Source organism: Drosophila erecta, unplaced genomic scaffold (assembly GCF_003286155.1).
Source record: "Drosophila erecta strain 14021-0224.00,06,07 unplaced genomic scaffold, DereRS2 tig00000283-arrow-arrow-pilon, whole genome shotgun sequence".
Classification (NCBI taxonomy): Eukaryota; Metazoa; Arthropoda; class Insecta; order Diptera; family Drosophilidae; genus Drosophila; species Drosophila erecta.
Genome location: NW_020825217.1, coordinates 293482 through 307946, shown reverse-complemented (window position 1 = coordinate 307946; position 14465 = coordinate 293482). Strand labels below are relative to the sequence as shown.

Sequence of the window (14465 nt, the reverse complement as noted above, 5' to 3'; positions counted from 1 at the left end):
GAGTACAATTCGTTTTGTCTTTTAGGCTTTAGCACCTTTAGCTGGAAGTGGTGTAAACTAAATCGCAACCCCGAATACTATCTATTTACAGAAAGCTCCATTGAAAATAGACGGCATGCTGGCCATCGCCAAGTGCTCGTTAGGCCCACTTCGAAGAGCAGCCCATCCTAGAACCCTGTTACGTAAAAGTGATTGTAAAGTAGAGTAAATTGAGTGCCCCTTGGCCGCTGTGAATGCTCGATTCCTGTTTTAATTATAAGGAACGAGAGCCGAAAGACCTGTCTGTGTGTCTGCACTCGCCGTTTCGATCCGTTTTCAGATCGCTCCTTAATCCACTTGTTCAAACGCTGTTGATATTCATATGCTTTGTCAGTTGATTCGCTAATATGACGTCTGATGCGGCTGCGAAAATTTGCACTTTTGACTTGGGCGCACCGGACTTTTAATTTGGGCCCTGTGCACCAGGCGGACTGAGTCCGCAAAATAAATAAAGCCTGAATAATGGGCTAAGCTACCTCAGCAGCAGCATTCCATCTTATCCCTCACCTTCCTTTTGGGATCTCTCATTTGGGATGGGATCTTCCCCTTCAAAAGTCACTCATTAAACACAATTTTGGCCAGGTAGTGTGTTTGATTTGGACGCGATTTGCTGGCGATGCACGTGTTGCGAAGGAAGTGGCTTCATATTGCAGCCCATCCTGCAATCTTCCATGATGTGTTCGCTCGCTCATCAGAGATAATAATGTGCCATTAAATGCACTGATAAAAACTCTGCATAATATCTAGTTCGAAGAAGGCATGATATTTAAATATTCTTCTAATTTTAAAGTTCCAAATCAATTAACGTTCTTAATGGCTGGTTCCTAGGGGAATACGTTTAAGATTATTGTTGTATGTCATGCTTCTTTTCGGTGTACAAATAGCGGTCCACTCGCTCACAAGGACATCAAAATGTAGCGTTTTTTCCAGCAATCGCGTGGCTATAGCGTCCGCTGTTTTTACTCTTTAATACATTGGGTGACCCATTGAGTACTACTCTTGTTTTCTAAGAGCACCATTTAATGCCAGGCTCACTTCATTAGGCATTCAGACCTTTTAATTATGTGCGTACGTACTCGAAAAGAATTTTAATTTGGACTCGACGGAGTTGATTGTGCAATTTATTGTCAGCAAACAATTGCGAGAGCAAAATGATGAATGCTTCGCAACCACGCACAGTTCTAAGGATTGGATCTGCGAGCTGGAGCAGCGGATTCTATGGCGCATTATGCACTCAAATTAATTTATGTTCACTGCTTAAGCTGGGGCGATCGACACCAGGAGGACACACTGTACCTTGTTCTATGGGAATCTTTAAATAATTATCCTCCAGCGCCAGCTAGTAACATTTTATTTGCACTTGTTTTGTTTTGTCTATTCTCTAGTACAATAATGCAAATATAATAAACTTTCAGTAACTGTTACATGTTATAAAAAAGTTAGGCACGTAAATAAATCGCTTATAAGGCTTCATTCGGGTTTCCCCGTCACCGTCCGTTTGCTGGTGCACTTCTCACAGGGTATCCTTAAGGTCTGTATACGAACCCGATCATTCTAGATTCCCGTCTGGTTCACACCGCAATTTGTGCCGGACTCGCCGACCGCCTCTGTTTGTTTGTTTGTTTCCGCGGCTGCTCCCGATGCACTATGCAGACTCCAGATCTCGATCCCAGTCCCGGATCCTATGCCCATGCTCCTGGTGCTGCTGCAATTACGCGCTGCACTTTGATTCACAGCTCCTTCTGATCCCCATCCCCATCCCCATCCCCACTCAAAATTCCTCTCCCCTGCCACACAATTCAAAATGTTCGTGCTTAAGCGCTATTAAGTGGCAAAAATCGCACGCGCATCAAGCATACAGACAGACTTTAAAATGGAGCTGCGCCTTCGGTCTGGCGATGGGTTTTCGGATGTGTTTTCGGTATGGGGGTACAGAGAGAGAAATAATACAATGCACATACCCCCAGACTTGGAGGTATCCAACAGAATATGTGAAAGTGTGAGAGCTGCGTGCGAACTTATCCAAACATGTAAGCATCTACTCTCTGTGTATCTTCTTGATTGTGTTGATTTTATTACCGAAAACCCACATTTTTCTCTCAGTGCCCTGTCCAGTAGAAAAGGGGCAATCTGTCGACGTGGCCACGCGCATGCCCAATGACCAGTAAATGAAGACTTGCGGATCCTGGCCAAATGTGGTGGCCGCCTGCGTGTTGCTTATAATTAAAAAAACATGCCCAAGAAGCCCAAGAAATCGGGCATTTCGGTGGGAGACTGGCCGCGCTGCACTCCACCAAATCAACTTATTTGCCTTTCCATTGAAATAATTAGTTCAAAGTTAAATATTGACTGCCCAGCCGGGGTCCCCGGTGACTTGTGACTTGTGACTTGCACTTGTGTGCAGAAAAAGCGCCCAACCGATTTCGATCCCATACCCATTGATTCTTTGAGCCTTATCGCATTTAGGAGCGGAATTAATCGATTTGCGGGTGCGAAAACATTGGTGCGGCTTTAATTGATGCGAGTCCAGCACGACACCATCGCGGATCTCTGGGAAAACCAGAAGGAGAGCCCTCGCCTTGATTGGGTTGAACTGATGTTGGGAATTTGTGCGACAACTGCGGACTATCGTTTATCGATCAATTGCAAATAGCAAATAAGGATGAAAGAGTAAGCTCAAAGTAAAGCTGAAAATCGTGTACTATACCAGATGCATAATCAGATTGGCTTGCCAAAGTAACCACGTTATCCAAGGCAACACAGCAATGTAGAATTCGATTTTTATGTTAACAAGAAAGCAGCATTTATTTGATTAATGGGGGCCTAATAGATCCCTTGAAACACACTCTTGGCCACCTCTGTCTGCTGACTGACTCTCTGACTGGTACAATGAATCCAAGGAGTTCAGTTTGTGTGGTCCTGCGGCACGGACTTCGGGGAACAGCAGGATATGCGCAAGCAACAATGCCCGGTCATGAATTGCATAAAGAGCCGGTGGCGACGAACAACTCAATTAACTGACCCGGTCGAAAATGCATAAGTACGCAATTGTGATGGCCCAAGGAAGTGCACTGTCGGGGTTTCCGGCCAGAAGAATACGAACCATTTTTATGCACAAAAACATATTCGAAAAGAACGAAAGATGTGCAATTGCTTGCGAGGGAGGAAATAATGAGTCGCCCGAACTTGGACCTGGAACTTTATTAAACTGGACGGATGTCCGGTGCAGAAGTCAGTAAGCGGGCATCTTAGCCTCACTTAAAAGATAAATTTATCGATCGTCGCAATTGTTTAAATGGCTGTTTGGCCTAGCTGATTGGTTTTGGTTTTTACATTTATGGCTAAGTAAATGGGGAGCAGATCTAAAGCAAAGTGAGCTTGTTAACTTGGGTAATGAAATATTTTTAATAATCCCTTAATAATCCCTTTTCTGCACAACACAAATTCAACTTGCATTCGATCCCCTGTAGTTGGTATTCACTAAACTGAAATGAAAACTGCTCCTCTGCTCGGCTCGCCCATAAAAATTAATACGCACTTTTAATCGGCAGTCCGGTTCACTACGCAGCTTCCTCGGCTCCTCTGCTTACGTGAACTGATTTATGAAGGGAGTTGCACTGGTCGGTCGTCAGTCGATCATAAAAATTTGTCAATTTAATTGAACTTACAATTTTAGAATTTTTGAGCTCACTTTAATGGCCAGTTTGTTCATTGTCGTCATTGCTGCTCAACTTTAGAATTTTTATCGCGATTGAAATTGACGTTGCGGAGACATTTCACAATGGCTCATCGAATAAAAAAGGCGAGTTAATAAGAAAATGCTGATGATGGCATCAAGTAATTAAAGGCGAGGACATGTTGAGGGAAATAACTTAATCTTGACTGTGGGTCAAGTTAGTAAGTTAGCTGATAAAAAATATATACGATAGCACATGTGCACTCCTAAGAGCATTTTAAAAACGTTTTGAATAATCAAGCTGCTCATGTTGCTGCACTATCGATGCGAAGAATGTCGACTCCTCGTTTTTTAGTTAATGGCAATACCGCTCTGTGAATTCAATTTTATCGGGGCATTTTTTATATGTTCATTTACAAGACTAAACGATCACTTAAGCGCCAAATGCCCAATCATTTCCACTCACAATTATCTGCACATTGTTGCCATTACTCAACAGGCTTTCCAATTTGGTCATCCATTAGTTTTTATTGATTTTTGTGCAACATTTTTCTAATTTGCAGTCCCAAAACGAACTTAAGACGGGCAGCGCCAGTGGCGAAAACGAGACTCAAGGAAAGATCTTGGCCAACATCGATGGCACATATCAAGGGCCAACAGCCTGGGTGGTCCACATCTACAGGACCAGGGACCAGCCATCATCTTCCAAGTGAAGTGCTCCGAACACTCGCCTCAAAAATCAACTCAACTCAACTCACTGGCATGTAAAGTAAATGGGGCGCGTTTTATGCAAAAAGAAACGATCCACATGCGAGTCGAAGGGAAAACCAAAATGTAAAAAAGAGCACAAAATAAGGCGAATATCGGATGCTCGAGACTTGGAACACACTTTGTGCAATTTGGGTTCCTTGATTTGAAATCAAGTCTATGGGCAACTAAGTTGATACCGAACAATAGAAGAAATATTAAAAATCTTGCGTTTTGAGCGGCATTTCTGCTTTACTGAAGGGCTTCTTAAGGTTTGAATGCAGACTTGGTATACACCAATGCGCCGCATATCAATATGAACTGCATTCAATTATTTATTGTTTGAAGGCCAGACTCAGATACCCTTTGAGAGGGTAAGAAACAAATTGAAAAACAAGTTCATCGAGATCGCGGCCACAAACTTAGCCCAGTGATGGCTATCGATCAACGCCCGGTTCCTTCTGAGAGTCCGATCCGATCTTGGAGTCCAGGTCCCCTTGAATGCAATGAATGGGGCTGCGGAATATAATCCCCCACTGATCTGCGAGTGCAGCCAAAAAACGGTTAAGGAGACGCGAGCGCACTAATAAAAAGCAATTAGTAACTATCTGCACTGGTATTAACGGAGTTTCGGGTCCGACTCGCAATGTGGGTCAGGCAGCAAACATTTCATTAGGCTGCCAGAAACCAATCCGAAGAAACGGAAACAAACTGGTGCACACAGCAAAGAAAACATATTGAAACCACTTCATATTTGCAGACTCCACTTCTTGCCATTTGGCATTTTAATAGAATGATATGCTCGTACATATTAAACGAATAATAAACGAATATTGCATCACTCACTATGGAACGGTGTATGAGAAAAACGTGAAAACGCAATATACCATTTTCATTGTCGAAGGATTCTGTGTGTGGTGGGTCCTTGTTCCCAAGTCCTTAATTAGTCGTCCTCTCAGCCGATACATATCGCTTGAGCAGGGCGCGTGTCCCTTTCCGCTGTGGCTTCTGTATCAATTAGTAGCTGCTTTTCCCAAACACCGCTCCCGTATCTACGGTCCTCAAGGGTTACGAGTTGTGAACTGCTGCGGTAGGTGAAAGTCGTTAGAATCCGGGGACATTAGTTATGCTCGTAAAATGCTGCGTGCTAGCTGGCTGGTGGATCAGCAGCCCAGCTATTTAGCTATTTAAGAAGTTTACAAATGGAAAAGGAAGTCCCGATTGTATCTTGTTAGCGAAAGTTATGACTTGCTTGGGGAATTTGAAATTTTCCGATGGCCCTTTTTGGGCCTGCGTGTGTTCTTTATCAGTGAAAACTAATTTTTATAGATATGGCTAGAGACGCCAGAGACTAATGGTTGGGATGACTCACAAGGAAGGAAGCTGTTCTTCGGTGAAACTGAAGTTCCCTTTTTTCTACTCCTTTGTCCTTACCATTTGAACTCGATTGAGGCAGCACAGATACATAAGCCACGACTAACTTTTATGTCCGAAGTACCAAAGAATACCAAGAATCCCTGCTTGTAACCTCCCTACCAATTCGTAACCCAAACACAAGTCATTGGGCAAAGCAAATAAAATTATCTTATTACAAATTATGCCCCCAAAACTTCAGAGGATTGAAGGAGGGATATACCGAGACCGAGAATCGCGAACTCAGAACTCAAAGGATCACGAGAGCAGACGCTAAATAGATTATGTCAAATGATCAAAATCACATAATAAATTCACTTGGGGAATGAAGTGAAGCCGCGGGCTGCGGAATAAACGCATCCAAAATCAAACAAGCCAGGGCGTTGCACCTGGGGGCGTGGTCTTAGCCCCCAAAAGCCCCCTCTAAACCCTCTAAACCCACTGCACTACACTCTTTAATACGATTTTACATGGAATGATTGCGGCAAGCCTCCAAATTGCCTGGCATCGATTATTGTTTTGCATGTGGCCGACACTGCAGCCGATATGGGTTCCCCATTCCCCAATCCCCATGCCCCATTACCCCCGCATGATTCCTCTTCCCCACCTTAACCCCTTTTGCCGAAGGCGCTTTCATGCTTCATGTTCGATCTTCCCGAAGAACGAATCCCAAAACTGATAACGCACCACAAGAAACAGAACCACCTCGCAAACTCCAAGGAGGTGCGGAAGTTTTAGCGAAAACAATAAAATATTGATCCGACTGCACAATAAATTCAAAGCCTAAGTACAAAGGAACTCGTGGGTTAAGAATCGGAAATCGGAGGAGTCTCTCACACTTTGCGTGCAAAAATCGATCAGGCGAAATGAAATTGAAGTTAAAACGCAGCGCCCGAGGTCCGAGGGCGATACAGCATGCCCAAGATATTTATCTCCAACTCTCAGACAACGAAACAAAAAATCTGCACGTTCTCCGTAGATACTTAGCTGGATAAAAAATGCGGCAACAAATGCGGTTTCTTTAAACTATATTTGATGTCACATGAGCCAGTTTCAAAAATACATTCTCCAAGACTCATCATATAATTCGCATGTTCCGAAAATGCCTCGTTTCGAACTGCTTTGAAGCCCCTTTTCTTTCAGTGTTCAAGCGGACCAAGTTCACAGCGGGCCAATGACTTTCACGAGCTTCTCCAGTCGGCATTTGCGTGTGAAAATCCTTTGAAATGGGATAGACCCCATAAGCCCAAGAAAAATATCTTAGAAGAAGTCATTGTTCGGTTGACACATTTGGGCAAAGCGAAATCAATTTGCGAATGGTTGAGTGAATTTGTGATCGCCCCCGCTGCAAGTAGCAAAGTGTAAAAAATTCATTTGCCTTGCCATACAGACTCATCATCGGTTTTTTCTTTTTCCTCGGATGCAGTGTGCGGTGCCTTTCGCTACGGGTGATAAATTTTCAATTTGTTTGACTTCAGCACCCACGCAAAGGATCCTTGGACCTATATACCTATATATACGGTTGCAGCTGAAGTAATAGTATACAGAATATTATTACTGGAAATATCACCATTCTGGATATATGTTTAGACACTGTTGTATTCAGATTATTATAATCAAAAATGTTAACGTTAGCACTCTTCTTGTGCCGCCCCTGATCAAGCACATATGTACATATGTACATGGGAGCGATTGGTAGCGCAACTAATTCCAATTGACACTGCTGCACGGGAGAAAACCCGTGCTCATCACGGTCCATTGTGTGTAGTGCAACATTAGGTCATGGCGAATCAAGTGTCTGACACCTTAGGGTACAAATACACGTAGCATACCCTACATATATACACACATATGTCACACACCGCTATGCCCTACGTTTCCTTTGACCTTTGTCCTCTGCCTTTGGTATCGCTGCATACATTTAAACAATAGCTTTTTGTTTTACTCCAGAACCTCTTCGTGCATTTTGTGTACGTCCTGGTGGGTCCGGTTTGAAGAGGCATAACTTACGGCCCCTGGTCCATAGGCATTCTCACACCTTTAAGTGGAACCTGACATCTCCATTAGAAATTGACAGCCAGTCGAATTACCATTTCCCCAGCCAGGTTCCAGAGCGAATTCGTTGAGCTGGATGTGTTTTCCATTTGAATGCGGTGTCATATGAGAAATAAAGTATTTTAAATTCCTATTGAACAGTCCCCGCAATAGAGAAGTCAGTCGGTATCCAAGGAAACAATATTCTTATCGTGCTTTTCGGGAATTTTTAATTGAGGATTAACAAGAGGTGAATTTTGTAGTGATAGTGCACATTAATCATACATTGATAACACGTAGATACAAAAGTTAAGGCAAGTTATCGCAGTGCGCCAAACAAGTGGTGAAATGGTTCAGTCATAGTTCAAAAAATAAATTTAATTAAATACATAAATACATAAGCGTCTGCCTGGTATGGTCAGATCGACTCGGCCATTGATCCTGATCGATAATATAATATATATACACTATATATTCGGCAACGCTTCCTTCTGCCTGTTACATACTTTTCAACGAATCTAGCATACCCTTTTACTCTACGAGTAACGGGTTCAATTCTTTGATTGATCACACACACTACATTGCTATCGTTATCAGTAAGCTTAACTTTTATACCAGTTAGACTCAGTATATGAGGGTATATTGTATCTGTTAAAAGGTATGAATAATCAGAAAGGAGCGTTTCGCCTCGCTAAGCATATATATTATAGGATTGGGACTACTAAACAACGATGTCTCAAAGTAGAAATTCTCAAAGAAAAATATTTTTTTTGGCAGAGTAACGGGTATCAGAGGGTCGAGACACTCGACTACAGCGCTTCCTTTTCATTTTGTATAAGAACCGCATTAGATAGTAAAATGGCAGTCAGTCGTTTTTGTCGTTTGCTATTGGGAACATGGCCAGTTTTCAACTAAAGATTTTTGTCTTTCTGGCCGGACTTCTAGTTTTGGTTGGCGAGGCCAATTCCGCCCTACACCGAATACCCATTCAGAAATCGCCAAACTTCAAGCGCAGCCACAAAAATATTGTGGCAGAAAGGGATTTTGTTCAGCAGAAATACAGTCGCCAATACACCGCTAATGGATATCCCACGGAGCACCTATCCAATTTCGATAACTTTCAGTATTATGGAAATATAAGCATTGGAACCCCGGGCCAGTACTTTTTGGTACAATTCGACACCGGTTCATCAAACCTTTGGGTGCCGGGAAGCTCGTGTACCAGCACAGCGTGTGAGGATCACCAGGTCTTCAACGAAAATCAATCCACTACCTATGTGGCCAATGGAACGACCTTCTCCATAACCTACGGAACTGGCAGTGTTTCTGGTTATCTATCCGTGGATAACGTAGGCTTTGCCGGCTTGACGGTACAAAAACAGACGTTCGGTGAGGTAACCACCGAGCAGGGAACCAATTTCGTAGATGCATACTTCGATGGAATACTGGGCATGGGATTTCCCTCATTGGCTGTGGACGGAGTTACCCCGACGTTTCAGAACATGATAAGCCAGGGTCTCGTTCAAAGCCCAGTGTTTTCATTTTTTCTGAGGGATAACGGCAGTGTAATCTTTTACGGAGGCGAACTTATTTTGGGCGGTTCGGATCCCTCGCTCTACAGTGGTTCCCTCACCTATGTGGATGTCATTCAGACTGCATATTGGAAATTCCAAACGGATTATATCAAAGTCGGTAGTGCTTTAATTAGCACCTTTGCCGAGGCAATTGCGGATACTGGAACATCTCTGATTATAGCTCCTCAAACGCAATACTCACAGATTTCTCAATTATTTAATGCTAACTCGGAGGGACTTTTTGAATGCAGTTCCACTGCCTACCCGGATCTAGTAATCAACATTAACGGCGTGGACTTTAGAATCCCAGCCAAGTATTACATTATCCAGGAGGGCTATATCTGTTCGCTGGCCATTCAGTCCATAGACCAAGACTTCTGGATTATGGGAGATGTGTTTTTGGGTCGTTTTTATACTGAATTCGATGTGGGCAATCAAAGGCTGGGATTCGCACCGGTAAACTCAGCCGTTTCCTTAAGCCAAGTGCTTCTGTGGCGGATCTCCACTGTACTGCTGGCTTGTGGAATATGGAAGCTGAGAAATTAGTTTAATGATTTGCATTTTAAGTATTTCCCAAAATTTGTAAGTGGGTCGATCCCTAAACCCATCGACAGAAATTGAAATATATCGATGTTCACAACCGAACATGTAGTATGAGTTATTTCCTTCTGAGTCATGGCTCTTATGACTAGACAGGTATTTAGATATCTTAATCAAAATTATCTGTAAACATGAAATCTAGTTATTATCGAACCTCATTGGTACTGTTAACCCGCGATCCAGAACTTACTTAATTGAGTTGCAATTGAGCTGGGCAGCAGGAAGATATTCTTTTGGCCAAATCAATGTTTTTTAGCTCCTTGCGGGACCATTCATCGGAAATTGTGCGGACCTAATTGGTCTGTTGTGTGATTTATTGTGAAAAAAAAGAAATACAGAGGGCCCTGTAAAAACAACTCCTTCCGAAATTTGAACTCAAACTCAAAGTGAAGTGGAACCCATTGAGCGCATTATTTATGTGATGTTATTTTTTGTGCTTTGACCAAGGATTAGGACTCGCTTCTCCCACACGAAACGCAGCCGGTGGTCGATTCCCATCTAGATCACGACCAAATGCACTGGAAAAACATTGTGATACAAATACCTAAAGTTGGATTGTTTCTTTTCCTTATTAGATAAAACAAAAACATTCATTTAATGTTTTATCATTACAGTTTATCATACAGTTTTTTGGTCAAGAAAGAGCTGAACAGTTTTGCATACTTCCATGTGACTTAATGAATTTATGGAAGTATATTTCCAGCAGATTTGAAGTTTGAATTAAAATCGCAAGCTATCCTGTTTCGCCAGAGTGTATACGATGATCATTCTCTAATGAGCCAAGCCACATCGGGCTTATAATTTATTGACCCAGCCAACCATTGCATCATTGGCCGAAGCTCATCAAATAACAATAAAATATTTGTTGCAATTGCGATCGGGGATCAGATCGGTTTCGATGTTGCAGGACCACCGGAATGTGACCCCAGGAAAGGGAGCCAGAAGAAAGGTGAAGAGTAATTCGAGTTCCGAAGAGGAGGCAATCTGTCTCATTAGCCGCAAAAGCCCAGCCTGATTTATGGCTCCATCGGGCGTACGATCCTTGTTGCCTTGCTGTTGTTAGTCGGCCAGATAAATCACATTAAAATATTTAGCCAGCGCAATCGGAATCCTCGGTCGGGCTGTTCGGCTGACAAATCTCTTAACGAAATCAGTTAACAACTTAACTAATGATAATCAATACGCTTTTAAACAGCTAAAAGGGCTTGCATATCGTATCGTATGCCGACCGATAATACAGCAAAAATCCGTAGGAGAGGATCCGAGGAATAATCTTTGATAACCACTTTGTCGATTCGCCACATCTGCAAATAGTTGAGGTGCCCAATATAAAATGTTAGTATGTTTTTATTTATTCAGGTACTAATCGAAATATAGAGTTAACGTTTAAAATCACTGATTATGCAGTTTGTAATCAAATTTAAAATATACAAATCATTAAAGCTCTTTACTTCAATTGCCTAGTCCGAATGACATGATCAGTGCTTAAAAACACCTCACCTAAACAAATAATCAAACGATAATTTCGCTAACGCACCCTTTTCCTTACGTTTTTCGTAATACAAGTGGACAGCCTCTAACGTATTGAATGTTATTACCGTGATAAACAGCCGTTACGTGGCCAGCCTCACTTGTCCAGAAATGGGAACAGACAAAATCTCAAAACCACGCTTCTATATAGTCGCTCTTCTTGCACTTGATCATCAAATTGGTTTTGTCGCACCAAAAAACAAACGGCGCTTTTTTCCATTCTATTATGTCATTTTCTTTGTAGAGTTGACATTAGTATTTGTTTGGTAAAGTGTGCGTCGGTCGTGATTTTGCGCGCGGACTGAAATCATAGAAAATCAATGGAAACAATTGTCTCTGCCTGAAGAAGTATCTTTGTTTAATTAATATTGGACTAACGTAATCAAATGTACATACTGCAATACAAATTTCGTATCATTAAGATGCCAGCTTTGCAAAATTAAGAAACGTGCGTGCACGTGTATGTTTGTATGTACATATGTATATCAGTTAGGTGTTGGTAAAAAGTCTCACAATCGGGCACTTGCTATTGCTGCGCTTCTCACACTTTATTCACATTGCATTGGCCGAAAAACTAGCGGCGCTTTTTGTAGAGTTGACATTAGTTCTTCTCTGCTAAAATGCGCGTCGGTTGTGATTTTCTTTTCGCGGATCGAAATCAATTAAAATCCATTGAAATAAGTAAAAAATTAAATAAAATGGCAACATAAAGCATTCAGCGTCCTAATGAAGTGCTTGCTGCATTCAAACTAACATTTTGCTTTGCGCGTTTTCGGCTTCCCTGTTTTTGTTTTCTTGTTTCCCGTTTTTGTGCTTGTGTCTCTTTTTAATTTCTGAAAAAATGCAAATTAAATGTAAATAAAATGCAAATAAGATTTGCAACTATTTGCAGCGTGGCTTTAAATCGTTTCCGCTCATTCTCGTATCGCCAAATTTTTTTTTTTTCTGTGCAATTTTGTGTCCAACGCTACTATGTGCATACATACATATGTATGTATATTTCCGATTAGGAACCTTTAATTTATAAATCGGGTAAGTGATACACATACACACGTACTAATATGCAAACTTATTTGAAACGTATAAAAAAAACTGTAAATACATGCATACATATTTCGATTCCAATTTCATTTCATAAATATAACATGACTTTAACTGCAAAGTCTATGTGCGTATGTATGTATGTATGGATGTGCGAGTGTGAGTGTGAGAGAGGCACTTGAAAATGGCGATAAAGAGCGCAATTTCTTCGAAATTCAACAGCATATTCGCTTTAAGTCGTTACAGACAGAAAAAATACCGCAAGTTTATTTTCATAATTTGGCTTCCAAGCAGTAATGCAGTGCTTTTATATAGAAAAGTAAATGTTGAACTACACTGCTCTTATTCCCCAAAAACATTTGGAGACTTGAAACAGATCCATACGAACTAGTTTAGCGGCATGCTGCCCGACGACCTATGTATGTATGTAAGTGATTATACTCCATGAATTATTGTAAAGCAGCGAACACATGGCGGATATTATCATCAGATATTATTTATCTTAATCTGCTGCATCGCTGCATCGGGCCAAGCTTAATTGCAAAAGGGGGAAAAGTTGCTGCGCTGCCCTGCCACGCATGCGGCACACTTTTGCGCCCGAAAACTGTGTAATTTGTAGCAATTTGGTTTAAAGCCAACTGCAACTGTATATGTATATATGTATGTGTACATATGTATGTGCATATCGGGCATGCGTATATGATAACAACCAACGGGGAAACTGGGTCAAAGTTTTAAAGTCAGCTTTTTGGAGATCGCTTGGTCATAAATGAAATTAACGACGATCCCTGTGATCGTCCGCTCCCAGTTTTAAATTCGGTCTCTGGTGTGGTGGCACAATAAAAATTTAGTTTAATGAAAGTGTTTTCGGTTGCTGCGGTATTTTGATGGCTTGATTGCCTTCGCTGGATTATGATGTATTCCAAAGCTGAACAGGAAGAAATTAAAAGAGTGTGGACAACAACAGCTACGTATAACTATTTCATGGGAAAAGTCATCTTGCAAATATATTATAATAAATATTTTATGAAAGTTGTTGCATCACTTATACTTTCTGTGGTTAAAGCAGCAGATCATTTTAATGATCTCTACTTGGATGAGCCTCAATGTGCGCTAAAGGTACATCAATGGATTTAGTTAAGTAAAGCTTGAGGGCATTGGGACAAATATATAATAATTATGTGATATCGGGACATCATGACCGACAGTTAAGCCCCACGGGATGTAGGTTGCATGGAAAGTTTATCAATTAAAAACGTTTACCCGGATCAAAAGCCGAGTTAAGTCCGAAGTCCTTTCCGAAGAGCAACACGCCCACTTAATCGGACCTTGTTAACTGGAATCAGCAACCGGGCACCTCAATGGCTTCCCCTTCGGTCAAGTGACTTAATTAGCATGCCAAAAGAAAAAGAAGCTACAAGAGATTCCGCGAGTGATCGAATCAATCAAAAATACTAAATAAAAAATCAACGGAAAAGCAACGCTACAATGTACTGCCCTGCCCGAAACTTTCTTTCCACTTGGATGGATGATGGGAAAGTTTGCCAGCAACTGGCCACAAGAGCAGGAGCAGCAGTAATAACTGAAGCAACTGGTGATGGATATGAAGGTGGCACCCAGCTTCACGAGCGAGCTAATTGAAATATTCTTAATCAGATCTCCCCACCGTAAGCAATCTTATGATGAGGACCCGCGATGCATTTAATCCGCAATTACCAAGCAACCGATCGAGCCAGTGGCCACGGTTCAATTTAGCGTAACTAAAAATAAATCCCAATCCCCAAGATCTCCGGCAAGTGTGCGCCTTGTTA

General features: G+C 41.7%; 2 protein-coding genes across 2 annotated transcripts in view; both read left to right on the top strand.

Moving 5' to 3' along the window:
• LOC6555805 (ras-related protein Rap-2b) overlaps positions 1-14465 on the top strand; it is a 211311-nt gene that overhangs the window by 40341 nt on the left and 156505 nt on the right. The gene's annotated exons all lie outside the window — the stretch shown is intronic.
• Positions 8773-10122, top strand: LOC6555650 (lysosomal aspartic protease). Its single transcript, XM_001982352.3, has one exon. The coding sequence runs from the start codon at positions 8806-8808 to the stop codon at positions 10027-10029; it is 1224 nt and encodes a 407-aa protein (XP_001982388.1). The 5' UTR covers positions 8773-8805; the 3' UTR covers positions 10030-10122.

Bases quoted from the DNA above. Each gene is read 5' to 3' on its own strand.
- LOC6555650 (XM_001982352.3), top strand. From the start codon at position 8,806: ATGGCCAGTTTTCAACTAAAGATTTTTGTCTTTCTGGCCGGACTTCTA.